Here is a 22228-nt window from a genome sequence, read left to right on the forward strand (position 1 = left end):
CCTACTCAAAAATCACCTCCTTTCCCTTTTTTCTACAACCACACATCTCAACTCAACCATAATCACCCACAAAACTTAAAATTATTTGTGAAACATGATTTCCACACGGAGCAGTTAAAGACAGCCTTGGTTGAGGTGGGAAATTGGAAGAGGGAGCTATGGTTCCAAGTTCTACATGATATCTCAAGATGCAAGCCAATCAAATGATTCTATTCAAATTAGACCCTCCATGTCCGGAAAAGACCTCAAATGGCAGTAAGTCATGCTAAGTAGCACAGATACGTGCTGTGGAGATAAACATGCACGCACAAAGCATGTTCCTAGGTACAAGGTACAAGGTACAAGAAAATAACAAAGTATTGTGATGCCGTCCCAGAGATCTGGGAGACTCACAGAAATTTGTACAGCCTTGAGTCACAAAGGGCCCCACGAGACAGCCAGCTTGAGAAAATTAGGCCAGTGATGGGGCTGGAAAGCACCAAGTCTATCTGCTTGGTGTCCCACGGGTGGTGGTCTATGGGTCCTCACCTGCTGGTGTCTGGGGGATGCACAGTCTCAACCTCCCACACCTGAGCAACAGCTTAGATGCCACAGAAGCTGGTCCAAAGGACACCATGATGCTGTGGTGGCCCTGAAAGGGGCCTCTTTGCTTTCCTCCATAGTCACTTCAAAAACTGTGAACATCCACACTCGGGTGCCCACCGTGGGCCAGAACTAGCTGCAGAGGAGAGAGAATGTTGTGTGGACCAAGTTGCTTTTGTGGAGACCTAGCTGGTGCACCATCCAGTGGCTTGGGTGTCTAGATCTGCCCATAGCTTCTGCTGTCCCCCAGGCAGTGGGAGGACACAAACCAGCAGCCAGGACAAGGTCATGGCCACTGCTTTCACCTGCCCTGACACCGCTGTCTTGAACTGAGGACCATGGGAGCCAGTGAAGTCTCATTTGTAGCACTGGGTTTCTCCCGTTTAACAAATACAACCAGCGCTTCTGTTCTAGCTCCGAGTGTCCGCTTTTCCTTCTAGCTCATGGATGCTTCAGAACATGTGGTCAGAAGCAGCCCTCAGATCAGAGACCCCGACCCCTCTCCTGCCTCAGGACAGCAGACTCAACAAGCCTCTGAGATGGGGCCTTTCTTCAGTAGCGGGTGCTCGGGGGACAGGATTGAGATGGGATGAAATGTGGAGACGGGAGCAAAGGGGGAACCAAGAAAGGGCCAAGGCATCTTCCTGCATTCTCAGGAGGCGACTCTTCTTTGAAGGAGAGGCCAGGGAGGATGCTGGTCAGTGGGAATGTGTTCAAGCCAAGGCCCCGCTTGTCACCATTCCTAAGACTGGTTCACTGTGCACCTCTTAACACCACTCACCTCTGGAAGAGAGTCCTTACAAACGGGCCCTCCTTGGCTGAGTGTGGTGGCTCACACCTCTATGTAGTCCCAGCACTTTAGGGGGATGAGGAGAGAGGATCACTTGAGTCAAGAGTCTGAGACCAGCCTGGGCCACATAGCGAGACAGTTTCTACAAAAAACTTAAAACTTGTCAGGTGTGGTGGCATCCACCTGTAATCCCTGCTGCTCAGGAGGCTGAAGCAGGAGGATCACTTGAGGCCAGGAGGCCGAGGCTGTAGTGCTCGAGCTATCGTTGCACCACTGCACTCCAGCCTCGTGACAGAGCAAGACCCTGTCTAAAATCAAAAATGAAAACTGGCCCGCCTTGCCCCAGGGACCGCCCCTGCTTCATCTGGTTAGAACCTGGCACGAATGCACTTTTGTCTCGTCCTGAGTCACAGGTCTCAGTTCATGACCCTTTCCATACTGAAAACTCTCCATACGTTTCTTTTAAAACCTTTTATTCAATAATATATACTTTTAAAATAATATGTAACTGCCGCCATGCCACAAACTGCCCCCGTCCCCCCACTGTGGAGTCTGTGGTCAGCTAGTTAGCGTGGTTTGCTGGAAAAACAGGCGGCCACGGGACGAGTTGAGGGGCTCTGGGAGCAGCAGTAACCAACAACATTCTGCATACCCTTCACATTCCCCATGCTTTCTGGGTCGGGAAGAAGTCAACAGGAAGCCAAAGGCAAGTGAGCCTTTTACATTCGGAAGTGAGGTTTGATATACGGTGGTGGGCTGCCCTTCGCTTGGTCTAGTTCGTGCTCGCCAAACCTGCCACCGTTTTGTGTCTGCTCACGGAACGTGATCTCTCTATATGCGTTAAGACGTTTGATTTGGTTCTTGTTCTGCTTATGGAAAAGTGGGAGAACCGCAACAGACCTGGGGAAAGAGATGGGAGGAGGGAAAGACGTCATTAATCAACCTGAGTGGGCGAGGGGAGGCCTCCACGTGCGGGAGGGCCTGCGCTAGAATGCAAGCTTGGCCTTCCCATGCCACTTGGTGGAGAACCCTGCGAGAACTCGCTGAGTTCAGGTTTCCAACAGTACCCTCTGCCTTCCTCTTCTGATTATCATGACAGAGATGGTCTCTAGCACGGCCTTCTGTCACAGGAAGGGTGCTCTGGGCACCACGTGTGTTGTGACCCAGTCTTCTACCCTACCCCATCCCTTGGGTCCAGGGCGCTGATGGAGAAGGCTCGGAGACTCTTGAGCATCCTGTGCCAGTCAAGCTACAAATTCAGCAGTCAGCTCTAGGTCCCCCTCAGACCTGACCTGATTATCTGAGGTGTCTTAGGACTAAGATGGGGTCTGTATTTACTCAGAAAAAGGGCTGAATCCACTAATAAACAAAGAGCAGTAAGTGAGCTCAAATATTTTTAACTCTCCCCTGGAAAGAGCTAGCTGCCTGGCATGGCCTGAAAACCTCATTTCTCCTTCCAGGTCCAGCAGAGCAAGTGGGTAGTGAGATGCCGGCAGCAGAATTCTAGAAGCAGTGCCTCCCAGAACAGCATTACAGTACTGAGAAAGGACTATACACCTGGGAAGCTGTCACACACACAAAATTATTTCATGAAAACTTTCTTTGGGTAAAGGAAGAGTTCCACTGCGTAGTATTTGAGAAGGGCTGCGTGGTGCGTAAGGTTAAGAAAGAAATGACTATATTTGCCTTTAAACACTTGAGCTGATTCCAAGCACTCCACTTCAGAGGATCAGTGAGAAGAAACTACACTAATTAAAGACACCACCACCTGCCAAATAAGAGCGTTGTGCTGCAAGGAATGGGGGTGGGGAGAGTGTTTCACAAACGCAGAACACCGGGCCACAAGGTTAAAGTCATGCACTAAAACAGTCAATCCCAAGAAGCAGGTGTCTGAGTGGCGCAACTCAGAAGCAAGTACATAAAAATGGAACACTCCCACCAGGACACCACTCTAGCCCCACTTCTGCCAAAGGCAAGTTTTCACATCAAGGTGTAACACACATCTCTGGAGTTCAATGTTTATCCCTCCCCACTTCCCACAGAGACAGGAAATACAAGTTAAGGTCCTCATAGCAATGGTTTGTCTCCCACTTGGGAAAGCTGGTTATTGTCAACATTTTTATTTAAGAAAACAGGATTTAACATGGCATTTTTCTTCCCTCTAAGGGCAGCAGCACATAAATCATACATCAGTCATCCAGTGATACAAAGAGGTGGCCAATTGTGTCTGAAGTAGTCACTTGTAAAGGATCATAACCCAGGCAGTGTTGCTTTTCTGCAAACAGAAGGAAACAGAAGGCTCCATGGTCCTTGAAGATTATCCAAGTTTTCCACTAGTTGTCAAGATTTCTGTCCCAACCTCTTAGTCACCATTTACAGCAAGAAGAGCCAGCAAGTGAAAAACTGTTAATTTATTGGTTCAAAGTTTTTTTTTCTTTTTAAAAAACAATCCCCAATACATGCAGTTCAGGGTTAAGTATCACATTTGTAGCACATTGTTGAGTCTCAACACAAAAATATGCATCACCTGTATAATTCCATCACATCTTTTTCCAGCCTCTACAATACCTAGTTGGGGTGTTTTCATTTACACATCCACATAGCTCAGAAGCATGTTATTAGCGGTTATCTGGCCCAATGCTTCTCTGCCACCTCCCCTGCCCTGGTCTCCACCTTGGGGTTATTTTTTTCTAAGGGCAGGATGTTACTTAGTCTTAATTTATTAAGGTCACTGACAAACTTTGGCTTCTTGTGTGCTCATGTGGTCCCTGCTTTTGCTTTCGGAAGGGTTTATATTGAAACGACTGTGACTCTGATCAGTTATTATCCCCTTGTTTATTTGTAGGAAATAAGTTTGCTTGTTCCTGTGGGTGCTCACACAGTAACACAGGTTCCTAAAGTAATCATTTAATCTGAACTGGCATTAAAGGAAACTGTTAATTGGGCTCTCTTAGATCTATTTCAGTTCACATAAAAAAACTCTTCCAATTGTTGCGTGCGTCTCAAAGTAGTTCTGCTTCCATCCTTATCAACAGAGCACCGGGAGAACCTAAGTCATTTCCCTGAGTAGGCACAGACCACAAGCCCCGCAGCACTCAGCTCTCTCCGGGACTCAGCACCTGACTCGAGAGCACCACCTTTCAGTCCACTGGGACCAATCCAGCGGGCAGCGCCCTCCCCAGGGTACATTCCAGAACATAAACTTGGTACCCTCTAATTTATCCCCTCAAGAAGTACATTTCCTCCTCAAGAGCTACCTTTAGATGGTTTTTCTTATTGGTCCCTTTTAACAGCCCCTCCCCTAGCCACTCTCTTCAAGTCCCCAAGGATTACGAGTTTGTCTGTCTCCGCTATTCTGTCAGTCTGAGAGCACCTTCCTCTCTGCAAGGGAACACGTTTGCTTTAAACCTTGTGAGTGCTGACATGTTACAGAATGTCTGGGAGGAGGCCCGGCTGAGTGACTGGTGTTCAAGTGCCTCAATGAACGACATCAGCGCTTCTCTAGTTGACGAGAAGGCCCAGGAAAGCTTGGTCTGCATCATACACTCAATAGCTTCTCCTACCCAGCCACCTACCCTGCCTACAGGGACAGGACAAAAGCAAGGCCAGCTGACAGCATCCAGGGGAGAGTGAACTGCCACCACACCAGAGGTGCAAATGTGACTCAGCACTTCATGAGTTCTACTCTCACCATGGGAATTTCTCAGCAGAAGCAAACCTTGCAGTTAGTTAGGCTCACTTGTAGCCAACAAATGATATAGCCATCTGGATTTGGCATAGGAACCTTTTGTTCTCACCATACCAGGTCTATGTTCTTGAACATAGGCAGTACCTGAGATGATAGTATAACACTACCCTGTTCCCCACATTTTTTGCTTTTCTTTAGGAAATAATTAAGTCCTTATCATAGGCACTTTTAACCTGTTTAAGATAATGAAGCAAACAAATGAAAAGGACTGAGATGAGTTAAGAAAGAATATGCTAACTGAAAAAGATACTGGGTGCGTCCATTTACCACGGTTTAGTCTAAATATTAGACACACAGACACACACACAGACACACACACACCCCTTTTGGAACTCTCCAAGACCATCTCTGAATCTAGGTAAATAGTCTTAAATTTTCGGGGGAGCTAGGTTTGGAAACAAAAATGGTTTTTGGAGACAGGAAAAGAGACGGTCTGAAACTGGACTCACTTCAGTTTGGAAAAGAATGGCGTTAGGTGCCAAGACCAGACCCAGGAAGGGGTGAGCATTTCAAGCCCAGTTATGGTCTAAGTCTAAGGCATGAAGAGAGGTAAAAGTCCAGGTGCTGGAAAAGCAAGCTGTGTGCTTAAAGCAAGAATGCCTGGGTCAAAGTTGCAGTTACAAAACCCTAGGACAAGGCAGGCAGGCAGTGTCTGCACCTACATCACCGTCAGAGAGACAGGCAGAGGTCAATCACCTGACTCTTCTCCTCCAGGTACTGTTATTACCTTTGGGGGACCCACGGGAAAGGAATGGGGTTACCGCTTCACCAAGACCCTCCAGCAGGCTCCACTTGCCTGGTCCAGACAGGCAACTTAAAAAAAAAAAAAGGGAGGGCTGAGGAGTAGGTGATAAAGGAGATTGGAGGGGGAGCAGGAAAGACACGCAGTGGCACATCTCCCTGATGATAACCAATGCTTCAGGATTGCCTAAGGGCACATTAGAAGGCTTTTGATAATCCAAAACACTGAGTTTTGCTGCCTGACATATCAATATAGGTTTAGCCGAGAGCTCACATCTTGCTTTTGATTTTCAGGTAGAACAAATGTTTACATTAGTATACAGCATGTGCAATGCAAGCAGGCAGCATTGGTATGAGAACCTTAACTGAATGCATTTCTTGGCTTTGGGATCTTATTTTTTATTTTTTACTCTATAAACTCAACTCTATAACAAGAGAAGAGATTCATTTGTATTTTAAGTTCCCACAGACCAAACGACAAAAATAGAATCTACATTTAGAGATAGGACCTGCTACCAATACCAATAAGATTTTATTGGAATATGGAATGTAAACAAATGTTTCAAACAAACAATCTAACCTTATAAAAATGTATGGCATTATTAAATAGTTAATAAAGAAATCCTAAAGGGTGATGTGGTAGACACCTCTAGTTCTAGCCTAGGTGTGTGAAGTCCCCAGAGCTGTGGCATGGCCCTGCAGCTGGGGTGAGGGGACTGCCTACAAACCATGTTGCTGCTGAGTCCCCCAAATGAAATCAGCCCTATTTTTGTTTAAACAAACTCTAGCTTTCTCTGCTAACATGAAGGTTTGCACAATGGATCCAACACTTGCTCCGGGAGCACCGTTCTCTTCCCCAAGCCCCTTGTATATTCCTCTCAGTTGCTTGAGTCTCAGATGACCCTGCCCAGACAACTCTAGTACCTGCATGCAAGACAGACTTATCTTTGCCATCACATAAATGAATCACATATCAGAACTCACAAATGCATATTACAGTGGGAAACTGTATCTCATGGGGATAAAAGGAGGTGGGAGAGGGATATTTTTTTCGGTCTTTCCTGAAAAAATTCTAATGGGATGTTTTCCTCCCTCGCTTTGCCTGAAGACTGACTTTCCAGCTTTAGTTATGGTTGTGAACAAAAAGGTCTCTGTTTCAGAGAGGTGTATTAAAATAGGCGCACACATAGGGATGTGCTGGGAAATGGTGACGTTCTCTTACAAGGCTGCCAAAAAAAAAAAGAAAAAAAAAAACAGAAAAAGCAACAAAAAAATAGCAACAAGATTTTATGGTAAGGCAAATCAACAAAGGTTATAGTGAGCTCCAAGTTATGCACTTAGCATGGAACTTTTGATGATACCCACGGACCAGTTCATGGCATTGTAAGGTTTCATGATCCCTCCTGACATCAAAGAGGGCTCTTGTGAAAGTGACTGCAGTTTGCTCCCAAATGAATCCACTTGGAGGAAAACTGCAGGGATGAGGTACATTTCCTGGAGAGCTCATGTCATAAAAAAATACATAAAACATGGATTTGTAAAGAGCTTAAAAAAAATACTGTCACTGTTTTAATATCTCCTTTTTGTAAATGAGGCTGGTGTGTCAGTATAGACTGCTGACATTTCGCTAAGACTTGAGCCTGAATTTCACCAAAGGAAACCCAGACCACCATGGAATAGATAGGAAGTCAGACATTCAGAGCTTGTTGACTGAACGGGTTAATTCAACAGTGGTGCCCTGTTAAACAAAGGTAAATGTACAACAACTCCGAGTCTCTATCTCCCATGCATTCCAAAGGCAGAGCTCCTTCAGATCCTGAACTAGGTGCATCCCCATGCTGCCACAGTGACAGCTCCCTGGAGACTAGCACTGGGGAGTTTCTTTCTTGCTTTTTGACAGACTTTTAGGTCTTTACTCTTCTTTGCATTTAGAAGGAATGCTAAGAATTTCTTTTTATCACACTGTAGTTTTCCTTCAAGGTTTGTGTTTGGTTGGTTGGTTTTATTGGCAAGCATCAATGCCGCATTACCCGTCGCTTTCCAGTCTTCATCGTGCTGCCGTGAGAGCACTGGAAAGCACAGCATTGTCTGCACAAGGCTGGGACTGCTCCTTCACCACAGGGTCTGCAAGAAAGCAGGAGGAAAGTCAGGCAATCGGGGTGGTGAGTGCTGAGAGAAGCCCATGGCAAACCCACCCTTTCAACTGAGAGAGAGACAGACTGACGGGCAAGCCAGGGTCAAGGGGGCAACGGGGAGACGGAAATCATGGAATTCCAGCCACATAAAAACCAAACACTGAGAAATGATCAGGGGAATTGTTATTGCAGTCAACTCTTATACTTTCTCAGAGTACAGACTCAACTGCTAAGAGGCATAGAAACCCTAATTTCCCACTGTTCAAAATTTCTACTATTTTTATTTTCTTTCAATACTAATATCATCTCTAATCCCTAATTTCTTCAAAGCATGTAGAATACTAAGCACTTCAAAGGAAAGGCGAGTAAAAAGAGCCATTAGAAGACCTATCCATTTTAAGCAACCATAGTTTGAAATTTTTTAAATTGAAGTATGACACATATTCAGAAAAGCAGAAAGATCATTAATGACATGTCATAAACATCAGTATTCCTAATTTGATCTAACTCAGGTAAAAACAGCTTTCTGCCCCAGACACTGGAGTGGGGACATCTGAGTTCCCTGGGGCTGAGGTCTAGAAGGCTGAAGGCTTTTCCATTTGTAGTCTCCCTTATGCATACGGGCCACAGGCTCAAGACCATAGCGACACATTCTTCAGGCAAGAATTTAGTTCATCTCCAGAGGAAATCAAAGGAGAGGGAAAGACAGCATATTGGTTAAGCCAGAGACAACGACTTTAAGTGCTGAATGTTTCCATCTTGATTCAGAAAGCGAACTGAGGTAAGTCTCTCAACCGCCATGCTCCCCAGAAAGGAGATTGGTAATAACAGGAAGTTTATTTGAAACACACATAATCAGTGGAATGAACCATACACATGAAGAACAATAAGCAACCACGCAAAGTGAATGCGCACACACTTCTAAGTGAGCAGTTCAGTCAGGATTTCAGTGAGGTCTCTCCATATCTATTTACCTTTCCTCAAATTCCTTTCATCCATCCATCTGTTCATCTCCTTCTTTCAAAATATACAATGGTTATCTTACTACTCTTAACTAATTACTAGTTTTCTGAGGGAAGAAATAATCTTCAATTAGGTTACCACACAAATATATATACGTTTGAAAACAAATTTTAGAAACTTGGGACCTATTACCTCAGGGTAACAGGGAGTAGTCAAATAGCCTGAACTCAAGGGAGATACATTCAGAGAATAAGCAAACACCTTTGGTGATCAAGAAATGGATCTACAAAATTGTTTCAATCATCTACAATAAATGTGGTCAAATTCTGGAATAATCCAGTCCAAATACCCTAGAATTCTCCTGACTGGTCTCAAAGATAAAGAGTGGAAGATTTGCTCTCTTGAACGAATGACTCCCTGAACACAGTCCCTGGAGACTCACAGAAGTATGGGTGCTCCATGGCCTCTTTGGCAGTCAGTCTCTGTTGATGGTCATACCGCAGAAGTTTGTCCAGAAGATCTAGGGCCTCAGGGCTGACAAGGTGTCTGTTCTCACTATGGATAAAGTTTTCCCAGCGTTTCCGTGAATGTCTGAGAAGAAAAATGAAGCATCAGTAATCAGAGACCAAATTCAACAAGAATCCTTATCTACTAGGGTTAAAGCCAACAAAATCTTAGAATAATGTACTGATTACAAGCTTGTTAAATCTCTAACTGGTGCCTGCCTTACTGCCCCATAGTTACAGCATAGCATCCTGAAACACAGTGGTGCTCTGTGATTAGATAAACACAACTAGGTAAAACTTCTATATCTGAATATCTGATTTAGAATATGTGGAACCTTTCTAGATTATTTTTTATGCGGTAGGCTTTTAGTCAATTCTGGGTGGCATGCAGGACAGTGGGTAATTTTTATTGGTCAGCAGATATATTTCCCAGGGCTAGCCTCAGGAACAGAGAGGTTACATAAAATACTGTTTGAAAACTGTTAACAAAATGTTTACTTCTCAACATTATTGCACTGTACCTGAAAACTCAATGTACTTTAAAATTTGCTATTGTATAAAAAAACCATTACTGAGAACAAGAAGAAACTGTAAGTCTCTCCACCTTGACGAGGTATGAAGTAAATAAAATAAAGTAAAGTAAAATAAAATAAAATAAAATAGAAAAACAAACTAAGTATCTTACTGAAAGAATCATCGCTCTCCAAGTTTGGCCATTAAAAAGAAGCTTATGCTGTACCAGAAAACTTTTTTCGGTAACATTATGATTTTTGTTTTACCTTTTCTATTAATAGGTTATCTCTCAGAGAAGTAAAATGATTAAAAGACATAAAGCCCAAATATCTCAATAAGTTAAAAGAAAATATGCATAGGAAAAAAGACGGCTATTTCCATTTTACTATAATTAGAACAGGAAAAGAAAGTGATTTTGGCTAACCTTTCCACTTCTGAAACAGGGTAAGGTAAAGCACTCTTTCTCTCTCTTACTTACTGTCCCAGGATATCATTGAAGTGTGGATCTAGGTCTATGTGATACTTCTTCAGATACCCATACAGTTCTTCTGTACCCAGAACCTTGGCAATGCGAACAAGCTGAAACACAAAACAAACTGACCAAATCACTGAGCTCAGAACATACTGTGAGCCCATGAGGACGCTTTACCAAAGAATCAGAAGACTTCCACACCACTAACCCTCTAGGGACCAGGTACAAACCCGAGTCCAGGGTAGGCAGACAGACCCAAGGACAAGAAGTTCACATGAATGCAAATTTCCAAACTGCCTTTAAAATAACACAACTTATGATAATAATCTTCTACAGATGCACAAGTACAGGGCATCACAATCTAATGACTAAAATCTAGTTTTATTAGACAAGGAGGTGCCTGACTTCTTCACATTCACTTTGGAAGTTTGGCATAGATAGCATTATCTGCCTCTACTTCTGCGGACCTGGCAAACACAAAATTCTGTGCAATCTTTATCTTGAAGAAAAGCTCATATGCAGACACTGAGTGACATTTAGTGGCTCAAGGATAGTACTCCTATCTAAGGATGCTATTTTCTTGGCATTCACCCCCAAATAAATAAGAACCAGATAGTGTTTGCTCACCTGGTCATAGTTGTCCTGTCCATGGAAGAAGGGTTCCCTTCGAAAGATCATGCTTGCTAACATACAGCCCAAACTCCACATGTCCAAGCTATAATCATACATCTAAGGCAATAAGGACAACCCATCAGCCAAGGGTAGTAGAAATCCATTTTTCTGATATAAATTTCTTTTTTAGATGAGACTGGGCATGTTCAGGGTGGTATGGCCGTAGATTATTTAAAAAAAATTTTTTTTAACTTCCTGGCTCCTAGAAATGTTCTCATCTGAATTTCTAGTCTTCATTTAATCTTTGCAGATATTTTAGATTTAAAAACTTCTCTGTCCCCCAAAAAACTAGCTGAGAAAAAACTAAAATTAGCATTTTAGGGTGAAATAATGGCTGGGTTTTGAGCGTATCCAAACTGACTAGATAAACAGCAAATCAGAAAAAGCCCTAAGCAAGTATAAATAGCCCAGAGCAGCTCTGCTAAACAAGTTTACCTGATAGTCCACGAGGAGCTCTGGTCCCTTGAAGTACCTTGAGGCTACACGAACATTGTACTCCTGAGCAGGATGATAGAATTCTGCGAGACCCCAATCTATCAGTCGTAGCTACAAATAGGACAGAAAGAAACATGTGAAAGGAGTGTTTCTAGGGGCCTATGCCTTAGAACAAGGCCACATCACATTAGGTAACAATCATTTGTCCACACAAAAAATGTGAGCAGGTGCACTGGCTTAAAGATGACATTTTCAGCAACTGTGCAAGAGGTCATTTTTAGAGCAGAGCACTTGAAATGCTTTTTGAAAAAATTTTAAATTATCCTGGTTCATTCCTCTCTCTAGATCAACAGAGCTCAACCTTTTTTCCTGCCTACATTCAGAAACTGCAGGCAGTTACATTTGGTAACACATTCTCCCATTATTCATAGCTTTTCGTTATCAGCTCCAGGTGTCAGTGAAAGGGCTGGGGACACACATCCCACTCCAGGACTGAAGCACTGCTCCAATGATTTATTCGTCTACTACTAGATGATCCATTTACTCACTGATTAGGGCCAACAGAGATGGATATCAAAAATAGGGGGGACCCAAGTGTTCTTTTAAGGCCAGGCAGATTGGTCTGCAGGTCATCAAGAAATGAAGCAGAAACCACCAGCTGTAATTTCTTTCTGAGGCCCTTCAGAAAACTATGACCAAAATAAAACAAGTGACTATAGTTAGCCACTATACTTAAACAGTCTACTTTCCTTGTGTACTATGCTATACAAAGTAGAAATCAACAATGGAGATGGGAGAAATCACAGTAACAAAAGTTTGCCCCAAAACCCACCATGGGTCTACAGAAATCATTGTGGCACTGGACAGCTTTTTGGTCTGTTCTAAGCCTTTTAATCAAGCTTGTTGCTGCCTGGCTGTAATGGTACCTTTTTCTGTTGGTGATCTATCATGACATTGTGAGGTTTCACATCCCTGTGCATGATTCCCTTGCTGTGGCAGTAATCCAGAGCCTATTAGGTAAGAAAGCACAGATAATAGTAAGCAACCCCACTACCATCCCCCAATGCAAGCATAGTCTTATTATTTGTGACACTTTGACTTGAATACAGTCCCCCAAGGGGCAGCTTGCTGCCTGTAATGAAAGATTAAAAAAAGCGTGCTTCAGAAGGCACCCCTTGCTCTCTCTGCACACTACAGCCGGTAGAGAGAGGGTATGAAGGGAACAGCAAGGGCTATGAGGAAGATTTTTTTTTTTTTTGAGACGGAGTCTCGTTCTGTTGTCCAGGCTGGAGTGCGGTGGCACAATCTCGCAATCAACACTTTGGGAGGCTGAGGCGGGTGGATCACTTGAGGTCAGGAGTTTGAGACTAGCCTGGGCAACACGGCTATATTAAAAATACAAAAGGTAGCTGGGTGTGGTGGTGCTGCGTGCCTGTAATCCAGCTACTTGAGTGGGCTGAGGCAGGAGAACTGCTTGAACCCAGGAGGTGGAGGCTGCAGTGAGCCAAGATGGTGCCACTGCACTCCAGCCTGGGCAAAAAAGGCAGGCAGTGGGGAGGGGGGTGGTGTGTGTGCGGGATGATAAACCAGACTTTGGAACCTCACTGGAGTCACCTCTCATAATGGTTCAAAGGACAGACCAGCATCTATGTGGACATGAAGAATGACATTCAAATACATCTTTCAATATGGTTTATTCTGTACACAAGGGTCCCACGTGGTTTTCTGGATGACTAAGCACTAGTATTTTCCTTAATACAATCCCCGAGCCAGCTAGCCTTTAACAATTATCATTACGAGGCCAGGTATGGTGCTCAGGCCTGTAATCCCAGCACTTTCGGAGGCCGAGGCAGGCAGATCACTTCAGGTCAGGAGTTCAAGACCAGCCTGGCCAACATGGCGAAACTTCGTCTCCACTAAAAATACAAAAAATTAGCCAGGAGAGGTGGTGGGCGCCTCTAGTCCCAGCTACTTGTGGCGCTAAAGCACAAGAATTGCTTGAACCTGAGAGGCGGAGGTTGCAGTGAGCCGAGATAGTGCCATTGCACTCCAGCCTGGGAAACAGAGTGGGTCTCAAAAAAAAAAAAAAAAAGATCATTACATTATTACTCCAAGGGAGAAAATTGCTTTGTATAAGATGATTGATATGCAGATATTAGGTATATAATGGTTTTTCACAAATTTAAAGAGCTGTGCAACCATCACCACAATCCAGTTTCAGAACATCTCCACCCCTAAAATTTGTCTTGAGCTTGTCTGTAGTCAATCCCCTCTCCTAACTTCTCCCAATCCCTCCGTGCCCTGCCCACAACCACTGACCTGCTATTTGCTGGTATACATTTGTCTTTTCTGCACATTCATAAATTGAAATCATACACGTATAGTGCTTCGTCTACCTTCTTTCACTCAGTATACTGTTTCTGAGATTCATCCAAGTTGTTTTTCCTTGCTGAGTAGTATTCCACTACTACTGATGGACATTTGGGTTGTTTCCACTCACGCTTTAATTTCCCTTGGGTAGATCCCTAGGGGTGGAAGTGCTGGGTTGTATGCTAAGTTTGTGATTAAACTTTTTTTTTTTTTTTTTTGGGACGGGGTCTCACTCTGTCCCCTGGTCTGGGGTGCAATGGCCAGATCTCAGCTCACTGCAAGCTCCGCCTCCTGGGTTTACGCCATTCTCCTGCCTCAGCCTCCCGAGTAGCTGGGACTACAGGCGCCCGCCACCTCGCCCGGCTAGTTTTTTGTATTCTTTAGTAGAGACGGGGTTTCACCGTGTCAGCCAGGATGGTCTCGATCTCCTGACCTTGTGATTCGCCCGTCTCGGCCTCCCAAAGTGCTGGGATTACAGGCTTGAGCCACCGCGCCCGGCCGAGTTTGTGTTTAACTTTTCAGAAACTGCCTAATTGTCTTCCAAAGTGGCTGCATCACTTTTACTCCCACCAGCAACCTGAGGGTTTTTAAGTTTCTCCACATTCTCATCAACACCTGTCATTGTTCAACTTGATTACAGCTTTTCTGGTGGGCATAAAGTGGTATCTCCATGTGGTTTTGATTCTTATTTACATAATGAGTGATGAAGTGGAACATCTTCTTATGTGTCTATTGGCCATTCTAAATCTTCTTTGGAGAAATGGTGATTCAAATCTTTCAATCATTTATTAGATTGTTAAGCTCCATTTTTTTTTAACATAAAAATTTGCTTCTAAATCTCCCTTGCCTAAAATAATAACTATCTTCATAAACTTCAAATTCAGGACCTTTGGCTAACCTTAACGAGCTCCTGAATCCTACACAAGGTCAATGAAATACTCCTCAAGCAGAATCCCTGTCGTCTACCTACCAGTAGAGCCCCCCGCCAGTTGTAACAACCAAAAACGGTTCCAGATTTTGCCGAAAGTCCCCTGGGGGACAAGCTCGACCTGGATGAGAAGCAATAAACTAGATTCTCAAGGACATTGGAGTGGACTTCTTCATGTCGGAGGAGTGCACAAGCCAGAGAATGAGCCCTGGGATTAGCATTCCAGGAATAAGCTCTCCCAATCTGTGCTTTTCCCTGAACCAAGAGTATACAATATAGACTGCTTGTTATGGCCAGGTGTAGTGGCTCACACCTGTAATCCCAGCAGTTTGGGAGGCCGAGGCGGGCAGATCATGAGGTCAGGAGTTTTGAGACCAGCCTGACCAACACGGTGAAACCCCGTTTCTACTAAAAATACAAAAATTAGCCAGGTGTGGTGGTACGCGCCTGTAATCCCAACTACTCAGGAGACTAAGGCGGGAGAATTGTTTGAACCTGGGAGGTGGAGGTTGCACTGAGCCGAGATCGTGCCACCGCACTCCAGCCTGGGCGACAGAGAGAGATTCCGTCTCAAAAAAATAAAAAAGAATGCTTGTTACTTGAAGATCAAGAACAGGCACTACTAAACTATGGGGATACATATAAGGATATAATCTTCAGAGGAGACACTGAACAGAAGAACACAAGAAAGCCCTGCAGGATGTTCACAATATCCTCTATCAGCCCTGTCCAATAGGACTTTCTGCAACGATGGAAATATTCTATTCCTACATGCTATGATACAGTAGCCACTAGCTATATGAGGCCACCGAGCACCTGAAATGTGCCTAGTGTGATTAGGGAACTAAATTTTATTTTATTATTTTTTGTGACAGGGCCTTGCTCTGTCGCCCAGGCTAGAGTGCAGTGGCATGATCTCAGCTCACTGCAACCTCTGCCTCACAGGCTCAAGTGGATCCTCCCACTTCCACATGCTGACTAGCTGGAACCATAGGCATGCACCACTACACCTGGCTAATTTATACATATACATATACATATACATATACATATACATATACATATATATGTATTTTTTTGGTAGATACAGGGCTTTGCCATGTTGCCCAGGCTGGTCTTGAACTCCTGAGCTCAAGCAATCCACCTGCCTTGGCCTCCCGAAGCATTGGGATTTACAGGCGTGAATCACTGAGTCTGGCCAGCAACTAAATTTTAAATTTTAAATTACTTAATTTACCTATGGCAGTGGTTACTAACTATACTGGATATCATCGTCCTATGTAAATCTGGGTGAGAGTTTTACATACACAAAGATCCTAAAGGCTTTACATTTAAGATTTATTTAATTCGCTTAATTCTACTTCAATTTTTTCCCTCTGTTTTACAATAACTGTAGCAAGATTCCAAAGTGCCTTTGTGGCAGTGCTTTATGACACCAGGGGTCGTGGGCAGACCTCCCTGAATCTGAATCAGGAGATCTGGTTGAGTCACTGAGTCATCACACTGCAGCCCTCAGCCTCAGCTGTTTCTACATTTTCAAAGGAGTTAAATATTTAGTCTTCCCCACTCCTATTTTTTCTTTTCAGAGAGAAAATTTACCAAGTGTTGATTCTGCTATATTGCCTACTCTGTCCAAAAGAATAAACTAATTAAGACCACAATACCTGGCATGGGAAAAATACTCAATGAAAGCAAAGACTGAACAAATACAGTAAGGTAATTAATTCTTTTGCCAAGTTTCCTAGTCGGACTCCCTATAGAGTTACTGACATGCTTTGAAATTCTTTGGGGAATTATTTCAGTTTTAAAATCTGGTACAGTTTCTGACTATTAAGCATGAAAGACATTTTTCAAGTTTCATCTGGGATTCTATGTCTCATTAGCAAAAGTAAGTATATGCCCTTACTGCCTAGCTGCTACTTCCAGAAAGCAGAAAGGACATCAGACATTGAACGACACCCACATGTCCACTTGGGAAGACCTGCATTAGTTGGATGTCTTTATGGGACCTAGGGGCAAGCTGGCTTAAACAACTTTAGCTTTGGCTGATGGTTAAATAACACAAAATCACAATACCACCTTACTTAAAAATAACCAACTGTGAGATCTGAATTGTAGCTCTCATGGGGTGAGAGTGCATAGGATTACTCGGGAAGCACCTCCAGGAAAGGAGCTAGCCTGACAGTTCACAGGATCCTGGCACTGCAAATTTTATCCACACCAATGCTTCAATTTTAGTCTGGAGAAGACATGGAGAAAGGTGGGATAAATCAAGCTCGACCTTTTTTTGTCTTTCTGATCTTACTGACAAAAAGGAAGACCCATTAGTCATAAGAGTGAACCTTAAACCCACCACCTCAGCTTTCTCTAAAAAAAAAGTGGTTTGTACAAGTTCTTATAAAAACACATTCATTTCATAGAACTATTCTTAAGATCTACAACTACCCTAAAACTTTTCGTAAGACTGCATATTAATACAAGCATTTTTGGAAGGAGTTCATAGTTTTCATTAGGTTCTTAGTGATCCATGACACAAAAATCTAGGACCCATGGGTGTATTCCAATTTACAAATTGAGCATTCCTTTAAGTGTTTATCTAGACAAACAAAACGATCATTCCTCCACCAACCAGTAATTCTTCAAATTTCATTGTGCTTGGGATTAGTAAGTCTCTTAGACATTCTACCCATCACTTCTCCCTGCATTAACGAGCCAGGGCTACAGGGGTAGGAAGACTCATGCAAGAAGGGGATGATGACACATGGCAAGGAAAGATGGCTGCAAATGCCTGCCATCCCTGTAGGCATGTCTCTCTATAATATGACTTCAGTGCTTTTCCCATCAAGAAGTGGAGTCGGTTTTTCCACCCTTTGAAGCTAGGCTTGGCCATGTGATTTGCTTTGGCGAATAGGGTATTAGCAAATATGACACAGGTAGAGGGTTGAAAAGTGCCTATACATTGAGGTTTCCCTCTCTATGCCGCTAGAAACCCCGGGAGGACCACCATGGGAAGCAGCATGAACTTCACGGGCTGGAGGATGAGACCTCAGCTATCCCTGCAGCCCCAGTTGTGGTCCTAGATTGTGAATGAGGCCATCCTGGACCATCCTGCCCCAGTCAAGTCAACTGAGACCTAAACAATCACCTGGCTAACTCACAGAATTATAAGAAACAATAATCATTTTATAAAAGTCATTAAGTTTGGGGTGATTTGTTGTATTCACAGTAAGAATAAAGCAGCAAAGAGAAAACACATGGACCAAACAAGAGCTATGGGAGGTTCTAAGGTATAATGTTCCTGGTACCCCCTGACTGGCCACTTTTTTCTCAGTTCCACTGGAAAGTTTCTATGTGAAGATTCCTCGATGGAGGCCTCAATATAAGTTTAAAAACTTCACTAAATCCTCTGGGTATCAAGAAACATTCTGCTTGAGTTCTCTTTGTTTTCTCAAAAACTTATCTTTTAATGAACAGGCCTGAAAAAATTAACAATTTATGAATACCACTTACTTTAAGTAGTTCATACATATAAAACCGGATATCAAAGTCTGTCAGGATCTGGTAGAGTTGCTGAAACAGATTCCAGAAAACAGAAAGTTAATTTAGTCTCACTGCATCTTGTCATCCTAAGTGCAGGTCATTCTCTAAGCTTATTTGATATTTATGTGACTAAGGAATCCCATGACGTTTTTACTACCTGATCTGAAATAAACGGGAAGACTAAAGATGAAGGTTTTATATTTTAATCATAAAAAAAGGAAGGAATTCCAAGGGAGAAAAACATTTAAGCCAACTCAGATCTTTCCTATTTAATGCTCTGTGATTTTGCCAATTACAATTATTAACCACAATTACACCATTGTGAAGTCTAAGTTGTCTGTCTTCACATTCTTACTGAACATCAAGAAAACTAACCCCACTGTAACACCACAGTATATTCTAGAGAAGTGGGTTCTGAGTGGATGGCAGAGCTCTGAAGAACTTCATGGGCTATTGTGGTAAAACAGTGGCGAGACAGGCTGTTCTCAAAAGAAATGAGGAAAAAGGAGGTGCTATAGCATCTGCAGATGGCAAGAGCTTACAAAAAAATCTATACCCTCTGCTCCCTGGAAACCAATTCCAGGCTGGAGAAAAAAAAACATTTCACAGGCAACAACTGATGTTTTAGGAGTGAAAAAAGACAGGGGTATCAAAAACTATCACCGGCCAAACTGATAGACAAATGGAAGTTTTCATTATTGATAATCCAAAGACCCACTCACTGGGAGTTTTTAAAAAATTTCTAAGAGTCAGAATACATTAATGCTACAAGCTTCATTAAAAGCATCACAAACCCTTGCCAGGAACTCTCATTATCTTTGATATCCAATCAAATCCATGTAAATCTGTTTTCCCATCAATTCACAATCCACACTTTCTATAAAATTAAGAAACACACCTTTATTAAACTTCTCTTGTTCTTCTATTGGAAGAGAGACTCAAGCAATGTAGGGAATCTCTCCAGGGAACACAGAACAGTGTATATACAATATGTCTGTGTAATGGGGGGGGAAATAAAACTATACATCCACATTTTCTGTATTTGCAAAAATGATATAGAAGTAATAAAAACTAGTTTCATGTATATAGGTGTAAAGGAATAGGCAGTTGGAATACAGGGGAATGAAAGAGGCTTTTCACTGTCTACCATTTTATATTTTTGATCCACATATAATGTTCAAAAAAATTTAATAAAAACATCAAATTTGGCGAAAACTAAATTTAACATTTTCTAAGAATACCAGGTCTTTGCTTTCTCAAGTTTCTCCCTTTAGGTAAGAGTAATTCCCCCTTCCAGCTTAGGAAAAATATTTGATTTCATCAACCTTAGGGCAGCACAGGGAATGAAATGCACAGGCCAGTACATGGTGTTGTAGGGTTGGGTGGCTGGCCCTGGCTGCAGCTGACCCCCATGCAGGCAGAACAGCACCAACAAGCCACCACCTCTACTCGGGGGAGCTTCAGCTACGTAACACACACCCAAGTTTTTTGTTCTTCTCCCAGCTCTGCTGCAAGAAGGCTTCTTAGCCAGGACTTGGCTGCACACTGACAGCTTAAATGTAAAGACAGAGGCTTAAGATTCCATCTCTTGGGGGGTGTCAAAGCAGTGCCTTCCCTGTGAGTTAAGGAAATCACTCACAGAGACTATGCTAAATTGAACTTCAAGTCAATAAATATGCTATGAAAGAGAAAAGATCAAATTTTCTAACCCTTAGAGGGCTGGAATATTTTATTTCCAAAAAACTAACATGGGCTATCTTATTAGGACCTTTATCTGTGGAAGGCTTTCCTCATCATGTGGTACCTACACCATGCATCTGTATAAACAGTGCAAGCCATAAAAATAAATGTCTCCGGACTGCCAACACAGTATTTCTAGCTACAAAAACCATTAACAACTTAATTCAAAAGACACGAGTTGTACACTAGTGTTTAGGCCTAAGATATTACAAAGTCCCAAGTGACCGGCTGCCATTCACCCTCACTTCTCATGATCTCTGGGTAGGAGGAGACCAAACTACATCTGTAACATTTAACCGCCAGGGCCTAAACTTCAAGACTATGCAGCATCCACAGTCTGGCTTCCTCCGACTTTTGTAGCTCTGTTCTTCACTGCACCCCTAGAAGTCCCCAGCTCTAACAAAACAAGCCCGTGTTTGCTTCCCTCTCTAGCCCGGCTCCACCTTAGCCTATAAAGCCAAACCCAACCTGTCTGCTTTCTACAGAGCTGACAATGATACCTCCCTTCTCTATATCTCCATGTCACTGACTCTCCAACGTGGTTGTGCACAGGACGCCATTAAGAACACAGTGTCCCCAGAGTTAACATTCCTCACACAGGGACTGGTGGTAACCTCAGGTTCTTAAGGTGATTCCTCATTCTGCTGTGTGCTTTGTCCAGACCCCAAGAGTCTCATGCCAACATTCCCTGTGCTTTGTGGCATACACATGACGGGGAGAAATGGGTACAGTGGCTGGTGGCAGAGTCATCAAATTTGGTGATAAAAGATCTCTGAACTCTCCCCACCACCCAAGTATGCGAAGGCCCCTGTGAACAACTCACTCAATACCACACCCATTTCCTACACTGAACTCCAACCACATACGAAGTCCTCACACAGCAGAAGAGCAGGCGCTTCATACACCAAACACCACGTATGGCAGCTCTGTCTTGCATACATGTTTTCACAATGTTCACATTCAATGGAACAAAACAGAAGCAGTCTTCCAAGAAACAGAAGTACCAAGAGTCCATGACACATTAGAAAGAGAAACGTCACAAGAACCACACTTACCCTCCCTTCTTCTTAGCCAGCTATGGGGAGAACATTATTAAACAATCCACTGCAAAATGCTGGCAGGAAGTCAGCTTTGCTTACATTTTCAAAAAATGACTTAAAAGGTGGAAATTTCCTGGGCCTTTTAATTAGCTCCAAAAAGTCTGAGGAGGAGAATGGCAGAAATTGTAATTTGGTCATCAGACTCAGGGCCTCCATGGTAAAAAAACCACAGACACCCACAAAGGCATGGCCACAGGTGGGCCTCACTACTAACGTAAGCATACACACAGCTGTTCAGACTCCAATGCGATTCAGCTGCATCACCATAAGCCCAGATTCGAAGACCCCATTCCCAACCATGACCTTCAGGAAGATTCACACTTTATAAGAAAGCTTTCCCAGGCAGCTCTGGTCACTTGCCAGATGTGGGAATCACCAACACACCAAACTCTCAAGCCACACAGTGTGTGCACATTCCCTAACATACACAGCTCAGTCCATGCCCATAAATCCCTGTCATATGTAGACAGAAGAAAAAGTGGTGGGATATATAAAGTCCAAGCAAAAGAGGTATTTACTGTAGCAGTCACCAGTTTAAGAATTGTTTACATGTAACCCTTAAGTTAAAGAATAAAACTGAGGTCAACGTTTCTAGAAATTTAAGGACGTAGAAAAAATCTTTAATCAAGCAGATCAAAGTTATTACACATCCCCCTGAAAATGTCACTTATTTTCCTATAAGGAAATGACAAAATGTTAACGACCTATAATAACATACATGATGTAATATAAAAGTACAATTTGTTTCCCCAATTAAGGTAACTATTTAGTCTGTAAACTCAACCTTTAACAAGGCCTCACATTATCTACTAAGTGGTGATTTACCTCTACGTGAGTGACTTAGAAATTCTCCAAATATCAATATGATTCTACCAGCTTCTTAGGATGGAGCCCATTTGGCGTGTCTTTTTGAAATCCCCCCCCTTTTTTAAAAAACATTTCAAAATAGTACCTTAGCTCCTCTTGAGACATTTTTTTTTTTTTTTTTTTTTT

General features: G+C 43.0%; 1 protein-coding gene across 4 annotated transcripts in view; it reads right to left on the reverse strand.

The window, feature by feature from the left end:
* Positions 1–1828: 1828 nt before the first annotated feature.
* CSNK2A2 (casein kinase 2 alpha 2) overlaps positions 1829–22228 on the reverse strand; it is a 40869-nt gene continuing 20469 nt past the window's right edge. Inside the window, exons 5-12 of one of the 4 annotated variants that reach the window (XM_017878918.1) lie at positions 18366–18425; positions 12484–12567; positions 11558–11668; positions 11078–11179; positions 10457–10557; positions 9402–9550; positions 7892–7985; positions 1829–2272 (exon numbers count right to left, since the gene is read on the reverse strand). In XM_017878918.1, coding sequence (XP_017734407.1) covers positions 7909–7985; positions 9402–9550; positions 10457–10557; positions 11078–11179; positions 11558–11668; positions 12484–12567; positions 18366–18425 — 684 coding nt within the window. In that variant the 3' untranslated portion in view covers positions 1829–2272; positions 7892–7908. Of the gene's footprint in view, positions 2273–3476; positions 7986–9401; positions 9551–10456; positions 10558–11077; positions 11180–11557; positions 11669–12483; positions 12568–18365; positions 18426–22228 lie in introns of those variants that run through there. The other 3 variants (XM_017878921.1, XM_017878920.1, XM_017878919.1) reach the window with 3 other exon arrangements.

Source organism: Rhinopithecus bieti, unplaced genomic scaffold (assembly GCF_001698545.2).
Source record: "Rhinopithecus bieti isolate Rb0 unplaced genomic scaffold, ASM169854v2 scaffold_11161, whole genome shotgun sequence".
NCBI lineage: Eukaryota > Metazoa > Chordata > Mammalia > Primates > Cercopithecidae > Rhinopithecus > Rhinopithecus bieti.